This window comes from Dermacentor albipictus, chromosome 2 (assembly GCF_038994185.2).
Source record: "Dermacentor albipictus isolate Rhodes 1998 colony chromosome 2, USDA_Dalb.pri_finalv2, whole genome shotgun sequence".
Lineage (NCBI taxonomy): Eukaryota > Metazoa > Arthropoda > Arachnida > Ixodida > Ixodidae > Dermacentor > Dermacentor albipictus.
Window position 1 is genome coordinate 22,988,578 of NC_091822.1, and position 18,923 is coordinate 23,007,500.

General features: G+C 47.1%; 1 protein-coding gene across 8 annotated transcripts in view; it reads right to left on the reverse strand.

Moving 5' to 3' along the window:
• LOC135897938 (testis-specific serine/threonine-protein kinase 1-like) overlaps positions 1-18,923 on the reverse strand; it is a 330,453-nt gene that overhangs the window by 170,182 nt on the left and 141,348 nt on the right. For 7 of the 8 annotated variants that reach the window (XM_070533514.1, XM_070533515.1, XM_065426647.1 and 4 more), the window contains 2 exons: positions 15,264-15,338; positions 959-1,033 (listed from right to left, as the gene is read on the reverse strand). In XM_070533514.1, the coding sequence (XP_070389615.1) occupies positions 959-1,033; positions 15,264-15,338 (150 nt within the window). The remainder of the gene's footprint in view (positions 1-958; positions 1,034-15,263; positions 15,339-18,923) is intronic. The other variant, XM_065426643.2, reaches the window with a different exon arrangement.

The following is an 18,923-nucleotide window of genomic DNA, read 5'->3' on the forward strand; positions in this document are numbered from 1 at the left end:
GAAGCAATTAGAATGAAAAATCTGTACGATAACACAAAGGCATGTGCCTTCCTGTTTGAATCTCTGGCCGGTTGCGTAGGAACAAAAACTTACCGGAGGAATTGAGTATTTGGAGCATTGTGGAATTCGGAGACCACACAACACATCCTAATGGAAATCGAGCGGATTCACGGAGTGAAAACCGTAAGTAACGTACACCTTCCAGAAGCGCTGTGGTTTAAAGTGGACGGAAGCGTCAACCATTCAGCAGTCGAGATAAGCCAGAGACGTTTAGAGTATTGGTGGAAAAAATATAATTAGGAAAATGTAATCAAGAATGTTAGATAAAGAAAGATGATTAGCATATCTGAATAAATCAAGCAGGCCAGGTTAATATTTGTCCCCACCGCATTTCATAGGGGTTGCCATCAACTCATGATCATCTAAGCGGGAGTAGGAGCCGGGTTGCCGCATGACGCGTTTAGCGGCATTCGCCGCCAGACGGCGCCGAGCGCTTTCCGGCAAGCGTCTCGTGCATTCCTCGGTGGCAATACGCCGAGGCGCCATGCTGATTCAATGCACTGTCCACAATCATCATGAGACGAGTTCCGCAGAACTTGTTTCTTACTTTACTGCTGGGTAAATTATTACTGCTTTGTGCAGCTGGGCAGATTCTGGCGTGGATAAGCGCACCGAGAAGTTGGGCGGCCATTCCCCTTGTTTTATGAACAATTCTGCAGCGGGACTACCCACCTCCACCCTTCGCTGTGACTCTGGGCAACAAAAACGTCAATGCAGCCACGCAGAACACATTATACTAAACATTATTGCTGTAATGATTCGTACTCGGTAATATAATAAACCCGTCCTTTCTCTAACGCCTTCCGGACCATAGGATGCACATATAAATTATATATCATGAAAACGCGTGCATGTCTTTAAAAGCAATGTGTAAATGCTGTCTGGATTTGCTGCTTACCCGGCCAGTAGACTTCTTTGTTTTAGATGATGTCGTAGAAGTGCTCGTGCCTGTAGTTCCGCCTGCACGTTGTTCCTGCGGTAGAAAGTGAAGGCGTCGAGTTACTTACGCGAACCACAACAGTTAAACTTAGCTACTCAGAAGTAAGATCATTCTGTTTGCAAGACCGACATTTCTTTTAGGCGCTTTATCGTTGCCATCCAAAATATTGTATACTTAGGTGGATGGGATTTCGAAAATACATTTTCGATCACAGAAACTCGTATATTCTATGACTAGGAGTGAATCTGTGATACTGTAGCTTAAAAAAACAAAGAAAAGAAACAGGAAGGTTACTGTATTTTCCGGACTACAGCCCGCACCTATTATAGAGTCCGCAGGTGCGTACTTAGACTAAAAATAAGTTTATTACCTAGTTTGGAATAAGTAAACAGCAGATGAGCAAAACTTCTTTGTCATGCAGTTGAATCTGGTTCTTCCTTTAGGATCTAGTCAAAAGAAGCAAACTCTAAAAGACGCAAAATTCTCTATCCTCCAGACTGTCAGAGGAAAACAAGTCAAGCATGTCGGAAATAATAGACGCATCTTGAAATTTTTCATCCCCTTCGGAATATTACTTTCTTTGCGCCCACTAGACTTCACTCTGCTTGAGCATTGCCTCGAAGAAACTTCGTTTTTTCGATGCAATAACAACGGCTGTTGTTTTTTGCGCAAATATGAAGTCGCGCATAAGCGCGCTGCACATCTCACGACAAGGTCTCTGCAAATTTCGCCACGACGTCTAGCGCAAGCATTGAAAAGCAGAACATCTTAATATACCAATAGCATTTATTTGTGTATCATGAGCTGCCAGTATAAGCTGTAAATGTCCCTCGTGTGCATCGAGAATCATTGCCTAGCTCTCTCGCTACTTCTAATTTAACCCGGGAAATGATCGCATGCGCTTTCTGGGCTCGCGTTCAAGCGCGACTATAATCTTAAGAAATCAAATCATGTACACACCGCACCTCGCGAAATTTGAACATTGCAAATCGTACATTCTATGAAAATCGGTAAATAAAACAAATAGTGCAAACAGCCGTGAGCATGTTCTCAGCGTGGTTGCTTTAGTGTCACTGTTTAAAACCAATGCTCTTCATTATTGATTTGGACAGAAGGTTCAATCAGAGGAAGCGTAAAATTTGCCTCTAATGCCTTTAAAAGATTGCGCGTTACTATACCACCTGCTCGAAGGCCCCAATTTTATTTTAGTGTATGTAAGCGAGAAAAGGCCAATTTGAGGCATTTTATAGAATATTTTATAAACACCATAAAATATCCGCAGTTGATTTTATAACTACGAGGCACTTGGAATAAACAATATTGCTCAAACGTAAATGCAACATAAACGAGAAAATATAATGTCAAACTTGATTGGCTTCCCATAGGCAACAACGTTAGCCAATTGCGGGCGGACAGAACCCTTCATTACCTCCGGCTGAGCGCAGCTGCAACGGAAACTGCCGCCTATCTCATCAGCCTATGAAACAAGTCCAGCAAACATGTTAAACAGGTGATGCTGTGCATAATGAAGAAAATTCAATCCATCAGATAGTTGCATAAAATTCATCCAAATTAAAAATGTCGAAATGGCAGTGGTAATTCTATCGTGATGACTTCATCAGGATGTAATGAACCCTGAGGAGAAAGAGCACTACGAAGTAGGTGAGATGTTGCAGTCAGGCTGCCACTAATGCTTCGTTCACATCACGAAGAATAAGACACCTGACGTACTTGTTACCTCTCTGAGGAGACAGAGGAAAATATTATCCATGAAGTTCGTGGCGAAGGCTACGATTCCATTCGCTAAGAGATGGCTTCTACTGTTCCTTTGTGTGGCACTGATTAGGATGTGGCGGCAAAAGATGCTGTTGAAAGTCTCCAGTGCCACTTTGGACGCGAGGGCTGTGCATAATTATTGATAATTCTTTTGCGCCTCAGCATCACTTGCTGCAAAAGAAGCGACAACATTTGAAGCAGAGCATTATACAGTCCCTTTTTTCGTAATGTTAAAACACTCAGAACCGTCTCGAATAAAGCAATGGCTGGTGTTTTTTGAATCATTTCATTAAATTAAGTTTTTCATGAGCAGAACACATTTTTTCTATCCTTTCAAGTTCTTTTTAAGCGGAGCCTATGGTATTCGTGGCCTTGTTGTCCGAGTCGGAGTCCTTCGTTGGACGCGGAATGCGCAAGAGACATTCAGCGTCGGCGTGCCGACGGCGCGCCTGTCGCGCGAACTCCGTGGTGCACCGCACTTTCGAAGAAGGGGGAAGCCGTTCTTCGCAGCGATGGCCGCTGAAATAGCTGGACCCTGGCAGCGGACCGCACCAGAAGACTGCCGCACCACCCAATAGCTAATATTAGAATCCTTCCCGGGAGGTCGAAGAATATTGCCGACAACACAGACGAACCGTAGCAGATTAGAGAAGCACGTGCTCCGAAGCTACAACCGCGCATTTGACAACCGCCCATTCCGCTCGCAGAATTTTATTTCGAATAAGAAAAAGTTTTAATAAAAAAGAGCTGCGCATAGCCAGTGACACAAAGCCAGTTACCCGAGTTGGTCTCAAATAGGTTCATTGAAGATCAGCATGTACCCAGTGTACTAAGCTTGGTGGATGGCAAGACGACGGTGGATGGCTTCGAACTGGGTTCCCTTAGTACAATCAAGAAAAATATTGATTTTCTACGTTCAATACAGCTTTGATTATTAATGCGACAGTACTAGGGACCCCTTCTCGCCGAAAGTCGGTTGTTGATGTTTTCATAGGCGGAGATGTCAGCGAGCGCAAATTCCTGTATACAGGGGTAAATAGGTATAGGTATATGGCACGTTTGCCCATATGAAACGCGATATGTGCGTGTTATACTGCCACACCACTCTAATACTAAAGTCTCTGATACCTTGTCTTACATTATTCAATAAGGTATTTCTCAAAAATTTGAAAAGAATGGCCCACAAAAAAATCTTATTTAGAAAAACCCGCCAACGCATGCCTTTTAAGCTAAATTTTCTCAGACCTAAACCTTAGAACTGCGAAGGAATAACTATAACCTGAAAATCATGTAAGTTTTGTCGCTTGACTGTGCCCTACTTGAGGAGTCGGCCAACGCAAGAGTGCGTTTATACAAGAAAGCTGGCCTTCGTGTATAGCATTCGCCGCCATTGTTTCTCGGCAAACCTATGGTTAGGTAAGCAGCAGTTGCCGGGAAGTGTAAGAAGCAGTCAGGGTTAATGCTGCGGTGTTCCACTCTTAAAGACGGACCTTAAGCCTCCTCCGAATATTTTCCTTCCTCAGTGAACATTGGAATTTATCCGCCAGCCTTAAAAAAAGCTTAAGTCACCCGATCTTCAAAGAAGGAGTTCAATCTGACCCGTGTTGATTTCGTGCCATGTCTGCCTATCTCCTTACTGTCTTCAAAAAACTTCTGCCGATGCGTATTCATTCTTTGTTGGAAAAATATGACATAGTTATTTAGGAACAACATGATTTTCCATGGACTTTAACCTTGAATGTTTACCGGAATACTCTTTCACGAATTTTAACCGCTTACAGATGGACAGGAACGAGCGTATAGATGATACAAAACATTTATAGCGCAAAAAGGCGGGAAATCACACCCACTGTGGGAATCGATGTTATGCGAAGCAGTGTGCGTGCAGCCTACCAAGTTAGCGAAACGACCACGGCATGAACAAGACCTGGGCGGCTATTGTATGACCTACATGACACGCACGTCATGGCATTTATATCCTAATCTAGTATTTCATTTGGTCTACACTCTCGTCATACCATGCAAAGTTTCCTAGCCATCAAGTCAACAAAACGACCATGAGAGCACCAAGACATAGGCGACTAGGTAGATAGTCACACGTGTACTTATCTTTATCGGGCGACCACGTTTCGCCGCTTAACAACTGTAATCGCACAGCGAGGGACGCGCCTGAATGTATCCGATGTTTCTGGAAAGTTATCGATGCTTCTACCTGGCTGTCTGTTGTCGCCGAACCTTGTGTTATCTGATTTCATCGCGTAACGCGAATGGTGTAGAACTTTGTGGAAGGCACACGGGTCCGAACGATTAGTCTGGAACATTCGACGGCTGCTCTACAAAAGCCGACGCACTTGACCCGCTGATCAGATCTTCGACGATCGCCGACTGTGTTCGCCGCTATCGTTGTGCTTTAAGTGTATCCTGCTTTGTGGGCACAGGTTCGCCCAATAAAAGCTAGTTTTGTCTTTCACAGTACTGCTACTGTGTCCTTTCTTCACCGTCACTACCACGTGACATCTGGTGGAAGTGCTAGTGCGTTCATTACCGAACGCCCCCGCAAAGCCGCGATCCAAGCCCGAAGCCCGAGGACAAATCCGACACCGCCCAAGACCAGCGTGCTAGCCGCAGACTGCAAGGACTGCCCTCAGAGCACGGACTTCTACCTGAGGCGACAAAGAAGATCGTGGTCAAGACAACCTCAATGGCTGCCCCAGCGTCCCCCGTTATCTTACAACAACCCCGGGACCCACCGACCTTCCATGGAGCAGCGACTGAAGACCCGGAATCCTGGCTGCAGAGCTACGAGCGAATCGCGACATTCAACAACTGGGACTCCGACGACAAGCTGCGGCATGTCTACTTCGCCTTAGAAGACGCCGCCAGAACGTGGTTTGAGAACCGGGAGTCGACCTTAACGACATGGGACCTCTTCAGTAGCGGCTTCCTGCGCACCTTTACGAGCGTCGTGCGCAAGGAAAGGGCCGAAGCCATGCTGGACGCCCGAGTGCAGCTACCGAACGAGAACGTTGCTATCTTCACGGAAGAAATGAAACGTCTCTTCCGCCACGCCGACCCGGATATGCCCGAAGAGAAGAAAGTCCGCCTTCTCATGCGTGGTGTGAAGGAAGAACTTTTCGGCGCAATGGTACGAAGCCCACCGAAGACCGTAGAAGAGTTCCTTCGCGAGGCAACCAGCATTGAGAAGACACTCGAAATGCGGAACCGGCAATTCAACCGCCGTACGAGCTCTACCCACTACGCAGGAATTCAATCACTGGCCACAGACGATCTGCGCGAGACCATCACGGCCATTGTGCGCGAAGAACTGCGCAAGGTCTTGCCTTCGTCGCAGCCTCAAGTGGCCTCGATCGCCGACATCGTGAAAGAAGAGGTGCACCGATCCCTTGGAATTCCTGAGGTGGAACCAGAATCACTGCAGCCGGAGGCAATGACCTACGCCGCCGCCGTCGCCCGCCGTCAAGGCCCCCCTGCGCGACCACGCCAGGGTCCTGCAACGCCGCAATTCCGTCATCCGCCGCCCCCGCCGCAGCCAGCACGCCAATACGTCGCCCAGCGCACCTACGCGAGGAAGACGGACATTTGGCGAGGCCCCGACCACCGCCCGCTCTGCTATCACTGCGGAGAAGCCGGCCATGTGTACCGCCGATGCCCATAACGCGACCTGGGACTGAGAGGGTTCGGCGTCAACAGCCGCGTCCACAGCTTGGCGAGCGCCCACGTGAAATCGCCGATTACCTAGCCGCCACTAAGCGGAACTCTCGACGACCATCCCGTTCACCGTCACCAGGCCGCTACCTGTCACCGCAGCGCCGACCGTACACTGGTCAAGCTCGGGGCCGCTCTTCGAGCCCATATCCGGAAAACTAAAAGCAGCAACCGATGGAGGTGCGGTTGCTGTTCGTCGAACTGACGAAGATCCTCCGCCGCCGACGAAGTCGATGAAGAAACCATCTCGACGACCTAATGACGACACGCCGCCGTGCCGACGAAGTCAGCAAGCCAACACTACACCGACGAAAGACGACTTGATGACGCGACGTTCCAGTTTCAGTTCAACACGACGCAGCCGTGATCCGACGCCAAGACCTAACTGCAACGCCAGACAAAGAACCACCGACCTCGACGTGCTTCTCGATGGCCACGCAGTTACCGCCTTAGTGGACACCGGTGCTGATTACTCCGTCATGAGTGGACACATCGCCGCCCAGTTGAAGAAGGTTACGACTGCATGGGAAGGCCCTCAAATTCGCACCGCTGGAGGACATCTGATTACGCCGACTGGAATCTGCACGGCAAGGATAACCATTCATGACCGGACTTACCCTGCCACCTTCGTTATCCTCCAACAGTGTTCTCGAGACGTCATTCTCGGTATGGACTTCCTGAACCAACACGGCGCAGTCATCGACCTGAAGTCGAAGTCAATAACGCTGTCGGAAGATAAAGCGATATCGCCGGAGAGCCCTCGTAGTCACCACGCCTTGAGTGTGCTCGAAGACCAAGTGAGCATCCCGCCCCGCTCCAGCATTGTTATTTCGGTCGGCACCGAAATACCCGCTGACGTAGAAGGTGTCATCGAAGGCGACCAACGCCTCCTGCTAGACCGTTAAATTTGCGTCGCAAGAGGGATCGCTCGACTGCATGGAGGGCAAACTGAAGTGTTGCTGACAAACTTCAGCCCGGAGTTCAAGCACATCAACAAGGGCACGACGATCGCGTACATCGAGGAAATTGTGGAAACCAGTAATGAGTTTGTCCTCTCGGATTCCGCCACATCTACCCCGACGACCACGGTTCCCGAACTAGACTACGACATTAATCCAAGTCTCCCAGTGATTAAGCAACAGCAGCTCAGAAGTCTGCTCCGACGATACAAAGACTGCTTTTCGACGATACAAAGACTGCTTTTCGACGACATCGAGGATTCGACAAACACCAGTCGCCAAGCATCGCATAATCACCGAGGAGTACGCTCGACCACTCCGCCAAAGCCCTTACCGAGTTTCGCCGCGAGAACGCGAAGCTATAAGAGAACAAGTCGACGAAATGCTGCGCGACGACATCATCCAGCCGTCGAAAAGCCCATGGGCATCCCCTGTTGTCCTGGTGAAGAAAAAGGACGGAACCCTACGTTTCTGCGTCGATTATCGTCGTCTGAACAAGATCACGAAGAAGGACGTATACCCCCTTCCACGGATAGACGACGCATTGCATCGGCTTTGCAACGCTAAGTACTTCTCCTCGATAGACCTCAAGTCTGGCTATTGGCAAATAGAAGTCGACGAAAGAGATCGCGAAAAGACCGCCTTCATCACCCCAGACGGCCTCTACGAGTTCAAGGTTATGCCATTTGGACTGTGCTCGGCGCCTGCAACGTTCCAGCGCGTGATGGACACGGTTTTAGCGGGATTGAAATGGCAGACCTGTCTCGTTTACTTGGATGACGTTGTATTCGCCGGAAATTTCGACGATCACCTTAGGCGGCTTGCCACAGTACTAGAGGCCATCAAGTCATCAGGGCTCACTCTGAAGCCAGAAAAATGCCGCTTCGCTTACGACGAGCTTCTGTTCCTAGGCCACGTCATCAGGAAATCCGGAGTACGCCCCGACCCGCAGAAAACAGCTGCCATCGCAAAGTTCCCGCAGCCCACCGACAAGATGGCAGTGCGTAGATTCCTTGGCATGTGTGCCTACTACAGGCGCTTTGTCAAGGACTTTTCACGCATTGTCGAGCCGTTGACACGTCTAACTAAATGTGATGTTGAGTTCAAGTGGGAAACGCCACAGGCCGACGCATTTGAAGAACTCAAACGACGCATGCAGTCGCAGCCGGTACTTGCGCACTTCGACGAGTACGCCGATACAGAAATCCATACTGACGCCAGTAGCCTAGGCCTCGGTGCCGTTCTAGTCCAGAGGAAAAACGGAGTCGAACAGGTGATATCTTACGCTAGCCGGTCGCTGTCAAAAGCGGAAGGCAACTATTCTACGACCGAAAAGGAATGCCTCGCCATCTTTTGGGCTACAGCTAAATTTCGCCCTTATCTTTATGGCAGGCCATTCAAAGTCGTCAGTGACCATCACGCGTTGTGTTGGCTAGCGAGTATAAAGGATCCTTCAGGACGACTGGCGTGGTGGAGCCTCAGACTACAAGAATACGACATCACTGTAACCTACAAGTCCGGACGAAAACACTCCGATGCCGATTGCCTATCATGTGCCCCCATTGACCCGCCGCCGCAAGATGACGAAGATGACGACGCCTTCCTTGGCATGATAAGCGTAGAAGACTTTGCTGAGCAGCAACGGGCAGACCCGGAGCTAAAAGGCCTGGTGGAATATTTGGAAGGGCACACCGACGTTGTCCCCAGGGCATTTAAGCGCGGACTATCTTCCTTCACGCTTCAAAACAATCTCCTCGTGAAGAAGAACTTTTCACCAGTCCGCGCCAACTACCTTCTTGTTGTCCCGTCAGGACTTCGTTCAGAAGTATTGCACGCCCTACATGACGATCCGACCGCTGGACACCTCGGTTTTTCCCGGACACTCTCGAGGATACAACAAAAGTATTATTGGCTGCGCCTGACCGCTGACGTCGCCCATTATGTCAGAACATGCTGAGACTGTCAGCGACGTAAGACACCGCCGGCAAGGCCAGCCGGATTACTACAGGCAATCGAGCCTCCTTGCCGACCATTCCAGCAGATCGGGATGGACTTGCTGGGACCCTTTCCGACGTCAACAACCGGAAATAAGTGGATCGTCGTGGCGACAGACTACCTCACCCGCTTCGCTGAAACTAAAGCACTGCCGAAAGGTAGCGCAGCCGAAGTGGCGAAATTTTTTGTCGAAAACATCCTGCTTCGACATGGCGCCCCAGAAGTCCTCATCACCGACAGAGGAACGGCCTTTACAGCGGAGCTCACCCAAGCCATTCTGAAATACAGTCAGACAAGGCACAGGAGGACCACGGCCTACCACCCGCAGACGAATGGCCTTACGGAGCGGCTGAATAAGACCCTCGCCGACATGCTAGCGATGTACGTCGACGTCGAACACAAGACCTGGGATGCCGTCCTGCCGTACGTAACATTTGCTTACAACACGGCGGTGCAAGAAACAACACAGATCACGCTGTTTAACCTGGTTTACGGCAGGAACCCGACGACGACGCTCGACGCCATGCTGCCCTACGTCACTGACGAAGAGAATGTTGACGTCGCTAGATATCTCCAGCGCGCCGAAGAAGCCCGACAGCTCGCCCGCCTACGGATCAAGAACCAACAGAGGACCGACAGCCGACACTACAACCTCCGACGACGCTTTGTTGAGTACCAGCCTGGCGACCGTGTTTGGGTTTGGACACCGATACGCCGACGAGGACTCACTGAGAAACTACTCCGACGCTATTTAGGACCCTACAAGGTCATCCGACGTATTGGCGCTCTGGACTATGAGGTCGTGCCAGACGGCATTTCGCATTCACAGCGGCGCCGCGCACGATCTGAAGTGGTCCACGTGGTGCGCCTTAAACCCTTTTACGGACGCTAACGAAATTCCTTATTTTTTGTTGTTGTTTTCTTTGCTACGGGTGTTTTTATTTCGCTTGTATGTAGCATCGGGTCGATGCTTTTTAAGAGGGGGGTATTGACAAGTGTACTTATCTTTATCGGGCGACCACGTTTCGCCGCTTAACAACTGTAATCGCACAGCGAGGGACGCGCCTGAATGTATCCGATGTTTCTGGAAAGTTATCGATGCTTCTACCTGGCTTTCTGTTGCCGCCGAACCTTGTGTTATCTGATTTCATCGCGTAACGCGAATGGTGTAGAACTTTGTGGAAGGCACACGGGTCCGAACGATTAGTCTGGAACATTCGACGGCTGCTCTATAAAAGCCGACGCACTTGACCCGCTGATCAGATTTTCGACGATCGCCGACTGTGTTCGCCGCTATCGTTGTGCTTTAAGTGTATCCTGTTTTGTGGGCACAGGTTCGCCCAATAAAAGCTAGTTTTGTCTTTCACAGTACTGCTACTGTGTTCTTTCTTCACCGTCACTACCACGTGACAATTGTGTCCAAATTGCAAATGTTCGCCGAGAAATCCTTACCACTTAAAATGAGCAAGTAAAACTATTTCACAAAGAAATACTGACAAATAACTATAATTAACCGCTAAATAAAGAAAGCTGCACCCATGCTATAGTGTCTCAGTCCCCAATAGGCTAAATAACAGGCTGACCGTCACGACGTGGCGGTGTCCGTCAGCGTGTGCCGCCTCTTAACTCGAACGCGCCGTGCGCGTCTCCCTCCATCGTGGTCGCTTGACGGAGACGCCTCGCCACTGTGCAACGCTGTGGTCACATGGTGCGCGTAGAGGTCGCGGCTGCCACGATTTCAACTGCAAGTCGTATGCAGTCGAGCCCCGATTAGTCCGCGCTGCCCGTCTGCGTTCATCGCTTCCGCCAGCGACGGCACTGACCGTCAAGAACAAAGAGGCGAAACTGAATGGCGAAACTGTTTATTGGTCAAAGATTTGCCCAGAAAAACAGGCTGCACTCAAAGCACGCCAACAGCGGTGAACACAGTCGACGATCGTCTAAAATCTTATCTGCGGAGCAAGCAGCTCGGCTTTTATATAAGAGCCATCGAAGATTCCCGAATAAAAGTAGGCGCCCGCGTATCTTTTAGAAAGCGCTACACAATTCGCGTTGTGCATACAATCAGATTACACAAGGTTTGGTGACAATACACAATGTACAAACCATCAATTACCATGGTGCTACCTTTCTTTGTGTCGTATAAGTCTTGTTTTTCAAACTTGTTTGTACTGTGTTCGCTTCTATTTACTATGTTCTTTATATTTGTCACCGTTTACTTGATGCATAATTATTGTAACACTGTAATGCATTGTGTTTGACATACCTGTATTATGTCTCTTTTACACAGTACATATACATGCGTTCTCCTTGATATAATTTCGTGTGAGATTAGCAGTATTGTTTAATAAATAATAATAAATACCATTCGGAGAAAGTTCTGATACACGCAGGCACGTCCTGCGCTGAGCGATACCGTTTATCCTTTGTTAGCCGGTGAAAGAGCGGTCACCCGAGAAAGATAAACTAATGTAGTACGTGCCCATGCCCGCCTCTTAAACAGCATCGTCCCGATGCTACATACATAACAGGAGAGCAAAAACACGAAAGCACGATTAGCAAGAAAAAAAAAGTAACAAACAAATCGAGTCACAAAGCTTGTCAGCGTAGTAGAATGGTTTAAGCCGCACAACATGGACTATTTCAGGTCATGAGAGGCATTGCTGTGATAGCGAAATTCCGTTTGTCACGGCCTAATAGGCCAGGGCGTCAATTCGTCGGATGGTCTTGTTGGGTCTGAAGTAACGTCTTAGAAGATTCTGACTAAGACCTTCGTTGGTGTATTGCCGTCCAAACCGAAAGACGGTCGCCACGCTGGTACTCCATGTAGCGTCATCGAAGGTTGCAGTGACGGCTGTCGGTCCTCTGCTGTTTCTTGGTGCGCATGCGGGTGAGCTTTCGGGCTGCTAAGTGGTGGAACAAGGAAATGAAGTAATTTATAGAAGAGCGTGAGCAGGCGTCAAGGAATCATTGAGGAACAAAAAGGTTGGAATGACACGAAGATGTGCTCCTTAGATGGAACAAATACCGAGAAAAGGCAAAGTGAAAGCGAACACTGGGTTCATAACATTTGCAAAAAAGACCAAGGCGCCCCAAAAAGATTCTGGAACCATAAAAGAGCAGTCGAAGCTCCTGCTAAAAATTTGCAAACTGCTATGGAAGATGAAGGCAGAAGCACCTGCGAAGGAGACGATGCGCTGCGGTACACCACAGATGTCATTAGAGATAACTGAAGCACGAAAGAAAGCGTACTGCCGACTCAAACAAACCGAGGAACAATAGCAAACGCTGATAGATCAAAAGTTAACATAAAAAGCTTTTATTGGAAAAAGCAGAAAATATGTCTATCACCACGGCAGCACGACCCAATGAAATCCCAATACCCCTAATCAAAAACTTCCTTCCAAAGAGCAAGGCAGTGCTGACTAATACCATAGAGCAAGTCATTAGAACGAACGAACTTCCAGTTTGGTGGTGTAAAAGCAAGAGGAACGTCATCTGCAAAGGCAAAGTCATGAGGATAAGATGAGTTAGTAGTGGCCAGTAACTGTAACGTCGGTGATATTTAGAATGGTAATGCAGGGCATAAAATTAGAACTGTCGAATAGATGGAGGTAAATGTATTAAGAAAACTGCAGAATCGTTCAGGCCTGTCATACGCTTAAATGATAATATGTTTGTACTGGCCCAGCCTATAGAGACTCAGTAGCTCAGAATAGACCTTTATCGATCATATTTCCAGATAATAAAGGAGCCTATGAAAATATACACATGCAATTGTTGTTCTTCAACACGAAAGCATAGAGGATGATTTTGTGAAGCTGCTGAAGGACATTTATAGAGACGATCGAGTACAATTTGTATGGAAAAGTCGAAAACATAATTAGGCGGTGTATATTCACAAAGGACTAAAGCAAGAATGCCCTCTGTCTCCACAGCCGTTCACGGTTCATGTGAGGGCACCGAAAGACAACTGGCAAACAGCGAAATATGGTGTGATTTATTCTACGTGCGTAATGGACAAATGGTGCGACAGAAGCTCCCCGAACTGATAGGTGGGGACGTAATAGTGTCGCTAGCGATCAATAGAAATGGTATGCACACACTAGCGAGTATGTGTAGTAACGCAGCGAAAACTTTAGGCCTCAAGTTTAGCCCAAGGAAGTGAGGAATTATGACCTTTAATGAAGGTACAATAATTTATGTGGTGTCGATTCTACAGCAAATCATACCCATAGTCAAACAAAATAAATACCTCGGCGTATACATAAATGAAGGGAAAGCTTACTGAAGCACGCACCAAGCGAATCTGAAAATAAAGGGGAAGTGGAATGCTGCAACAATGAAACCCCGAGCACTGCGGGGCCGTAATAATTATCAGGTTGTGCGTGCAATCTGCAAAGTAGTAATGGTGCGCTCACTAACGTTTTCAAATGACATTTTTATGCTTAAAAGTGGATATTTTGTCGGGGTTGCGAGTCAACAGAAGATTGGTAGGCCGGTTGGCTTCGGGAAACCAAGGTAAAACCACAAATGAGTCAGTGCAAGGTGTCGCGGGTTGGGCCTCTCTTAAAGGAAGAGCAGCACAGAACAAAATTGATTTTGAGCAAAGACTCGCGGACATGCATGCAAATAAATGGGCAGATAAAGTTCACAAGTGCCTGCACTTGAACAGAGCGAACAAGCAATAGAGGAAGAGGTCAAGAAAGTTGGCAACCAAGAACAGGGTATTTTAAACTGTAAATAGACAACCAAGAGTCACCAGAAAGATAGTGAGAGAAACAGAGAGTGTTAACTGGATACAAAGAATGAAAACAAAATGTGCCATGGATATTTACAAGAATGAGAAGGAAGCAATTATAATGAAAAATCTGTACGATAACACAAAGGCATGTGCCTTCCTCTTTGAATCTCTGGCCGGTTGCGTAGGAACAAAAACTCACCGGAGGAATTGAGTATTTGGAGCATTGTGGAATTCGGAGACCACACAACACATCCTAATGGAAATCGAGCGGATTCACGGAGTGAAAACCGTAAGTAACGTACACCTTCCAGAAGCGCTGTGGTTTAAAGTGGACGGAAGCGTCAACCATTCAGCAGTCGAGATAAGCCAGAGACGTTTAAAGTATTGGTGGAAAAAATATAATTAGGAAACTGTAATCAAGAATGTTAGATAAAGAAAGATGCATAGCATATCTGAATAAATCAAGCAGGTCAGGTTACTATTTGTCCCCACCGCGTTTCATAAGGGATGCCATCAACTCATGATCATCTAAGCGGGAGTAGGAGCCGGGTTGCCGCATGACGCGTTTAGCGGCGTTCACCGCCAGACGGCGCCGAGCGCTTTCCGGCAAGCGTCTCGTGCATTCCTCGGTGGCAATACGCCGAGGCGCCATGCTGATTCAATGCACTGTCCACAATCATCATGAGACGAGTTCCGCAGAACTTGTTTCTTGCTTTACTGCTGGGTAAATTATTACTGCTTTGTGCAGCTGGGCAGATTCTGGCGTGGATAAGCGCACCGCGAAGTCGGGCGGCCATTACCCTCGTTTTATAAACAAGTCTGCAGCGGGACTACCCACCTCCACCCTTCGCTGTGACTCTGGGCAACGAAAACGTCAATGCAGCCACGCAGAACACATTATACTAAACAATATTGCTGTAACGATTCGTACTCGTTAATATAATAAACCCGTCCTTTCTCTAACGCCTTCCGGACCATAGGATGCACATATAAATTATATATCATGAAAACGCGTGCATGTCTTTAAAGCGATGTGTAAATGCTGTCTGGATTTGCTGCTTACCCGGCCAGTAGACTTCTTTGTTTTAGATGATGTCGTAGAAGTGCTCGTGCCTGTAGTTCCGGCTGCACGTTGTTCCTGCGGTAGAAAGTGAAGGCGTCGAGTTACTTACGCGCACCACAACAGTTCAACTTAACTACTCAGAAGTAAGATCATTCTGTTTGCAAGACCGACATTTCTTTTAGGTGCTTTTTCGTTGCCATCCCAAATATTGTATACTTTCTTACGTGGATGGGATTTCGAAAGTGCATTTTTGATCACAGAAACTCGTATATTCTATGACTGGGAGTGAATCGGTGATACTGTAGCTAAAAAAAAAGAAACAGAAAGAGGAAGGTTACCGTATTTTCCGGACTACAGCCCGCACCTATTATAGAGTCCGCAGGTGCGTACTTATACTAAAATAAGTGTATTACCTAGTTTGGAATAAGTAAACAGCAGATGAGCAAAACTTCTTTGTCATGCAGTTGAATCTGGTTCTTCCTTTAGGATCTAGTCAAAAGAAGCAAACTCTAAAGGATGCAAATTTCCCTATCCTCCAGACTGTCAGAGTAAAACAAGTCAAGCATGTTGGAAATAATAGACGCATTTTGAAATTTTTCATCCCCTTCGGAATATTACTTTCTTTGCGCCCACTAGACTTCACTGGGCTTGAGCATTGCCTCGAAGAAACTTCGTTTTTTCGATGCAATAACAACGGCTGTTGTTTTTTGCGCAAATATGAAGTCGCGCATAAGCGCGTCGCGCATCTCACGACAAGGTCTCTGCAAATTTCGCCACGACGTCTAGCGCAAGCATTGAAAAGCAGAACATCTTAATATACCAATAGCATTTATTTGTGTATCATGAGCTGCCAGTATAAGCTGTAAATATCCCTCGTGTGCATCAAGAATCATTGCCTAGCTCTCTCGCTACATCTAATTTAACCCGGGGAATGATCGCATGCGCTTTCTGGGCTCGTGTTCAAGCGCGACTAAAATCTTAAGAAATCAAATCATGTACACACCGCACCTCGCGAAATTTGAACATTGAAAATTGTATATTCTATGAAAATCGGTAAATAAAACAAATAGTGCAAACAGCCGTGAGCATGTTCTAAGCGTGGTTGCTTTAGTGTCACGGTTTAAAACCAATGCTCTTCATTAGTGATTTGGACATTAGGTTCAATCAAAGGAAACGTAAAATTTGCCTCTAATGCCTTTAAAAGATTGCGCGTTACTATACCACCTGCTCGAAGGCCCCAATTTTATTTTAGTGTATGTAAGCGAGAAAAGGCCAATTTGAGGCATTTTATAGAATATTTTATAAACACCATAAAATACCCGCAGTTGATTTTATAACTATGAGGCACTTGGAATAAAAAATATTGCTCAAACGTAAATGCAACATAAACGAGAAAATATGATGTCAAATTTGATTGACTTCCCATAGGCAACAACGTTAGCCAATTTCGGGCTGACAGAACCCTTCGTTACCCCCGGCTGAGCGCAGCTACAACGGAAACTGCCGCCTATCTCATCAGCGTATGAAACAAGTCCAGCAAACATGTTAAACAGGTGATGCTATGAATAATGAAGAAAATTCAATCCATCAGATAGTTGCATAAAATTCATCCGAATTAAAAATGTCGAAATGGCAGTGGTAATTCCATCGTGATGACTTCATTCAGGATGTAATGAACCCTGAGGAGAAAGAGCACTACGAAGTAAGTGAGATGTTGCAGTCAGGCTGCCACTAATGCTTCGTTCACATCACGAAGAATAAGACACCTGAGGTACTTGTTACCTCTCTGAGGAGACAGAGGAAAATATTATCCATGAAGTTCGTGGTGAAGGCTACGATTCCATTCGCTAAGAGATGGCTTCTACTGTTCTTTTGTGCGGCACTGATTAGGATGTGGCGGCAAAAGGTGCTGTTGAAAGTCTCCAGTGCCACTTTTGACGCGAGGGCTGTGCATAATTATTGACAATTCTTTTGCGCCTGAACATCGCTTGCTGCAAAAGAAGCCACAACATTTGAAGCAGAGTGCAATACAGTCTCTTTCTTTCGTAATGTTAAAACACTCAGAACCCTCTCGAAGAAAGCAATGGCTGATGTTTTTGGAATCGTTTCATTTAATTAAGTTTTTCATGAGCGGAACACAGTTTTTCTATCCTTTGAAGTTCTTTTTAAGCGGAGCCTATGGTATTTGTGGCCTTCCTGCTGCCAAAAAAGGCACTACATTCAGCACCATATTTCCTTGTTTTTGGCACAAACAACCGCTAGTTCACAAAATTACGGCAGAACTCATCTCACCATGACTGTGGACGGTAATATGAACAGCAGTCGAGCACTTCTGAGACTCGTTGCTGCAGCCACATACATTTATACCTTCTTACTTTGACTCACTTGCGGACGTCGTTCATGAAGGTACATGGATGCATAACGACGGCTGTATGGCGCCGATGCCGTGACTATGGAATCCCGAGCAAAGAACGATGTAGATCGAACGACAAAGGTGTATAATAAGGACGGCATGGCAACAATTAGGTATTTTGCTAGAATAGCAGCTTGGGCTTGTTGGTTTTCCATCCTGCTAGTAACAGCGCAAAATGTAGACGCAAATGTTTATAAGAAGCCGTGTTTCTTTCGGAATAAACGTTGTTGAAAGTCAGTGCTTGTGGTGTCTTCTTGTCTCGTCCCTTGTCTACAAACACGGACTAGGAAGAGCACGGGTCTGTGCGCTGTTCCCAAGGTGGACAGCGCTGGTCCCGTACTCTTCGTTGTCCGTATTTTTTGGCGCTGTTTAAAATGAATGACAATTATATGTCGATTCCTAAATATTCTGTGGCACAACGACGACGACGTCAGGACAATACGACTGCGACTACTGTATGATGACGATGGCATGAGAGCTACGGTGTAACTCGCTGAAGAATCCCGAATGACGGTAATGCCACGACCAATACCGCATCAATACGACGGTATGGCAACAAATGCATGATAGCGCCTGTGTGACGACGACGACTGACCGTCCATGATTGCTGGCGCCATAATTCAGATTAAATGACTAACTACAGCATAACAATGGAATGATGAACAACGAATGGCGTCGACCTATCGACGAAGGTGACGTTGGTATGGCGATGACGGCACTACGACAGTGGTATGACGGCACGAAAGTAATTGCGACGGTGAAACGACAGCGGACGACGATGGCATGACGACGACGATACGACGATGACGCTATGACAAAAGTCGGATGTTTCACTTACAATGATGACGATGGACCGACTGCGATGACAACCCGACCGCGGTATGGCAAGGAATGCATGACGATGACTGCGTGACGATGATTTATTGACTACGAAAGCATGACAACGGCATAAAGACAATGGAATAACTACGAGTGCATGATCGCAATGGGGTGGCGATAAGTGTATCACAAAAGGTGTATGCCGATGACATAGCGACGACAAAGTCATTGCGATTATGGTCTGACAATGGAGGCGCGATAGTGACTGGCCGGCGATGACTGCATGGCAAATGTGGCATAATGAAGATAGAAGAAGACAGCATGATTACAACACATTGAAGAAGGAATATTGACGTCGTTGGAACGCCGAAGGCGGCATGACGACGACAGCACGAGAACGGAAAGGCATTACTGAAGTGACGACAATT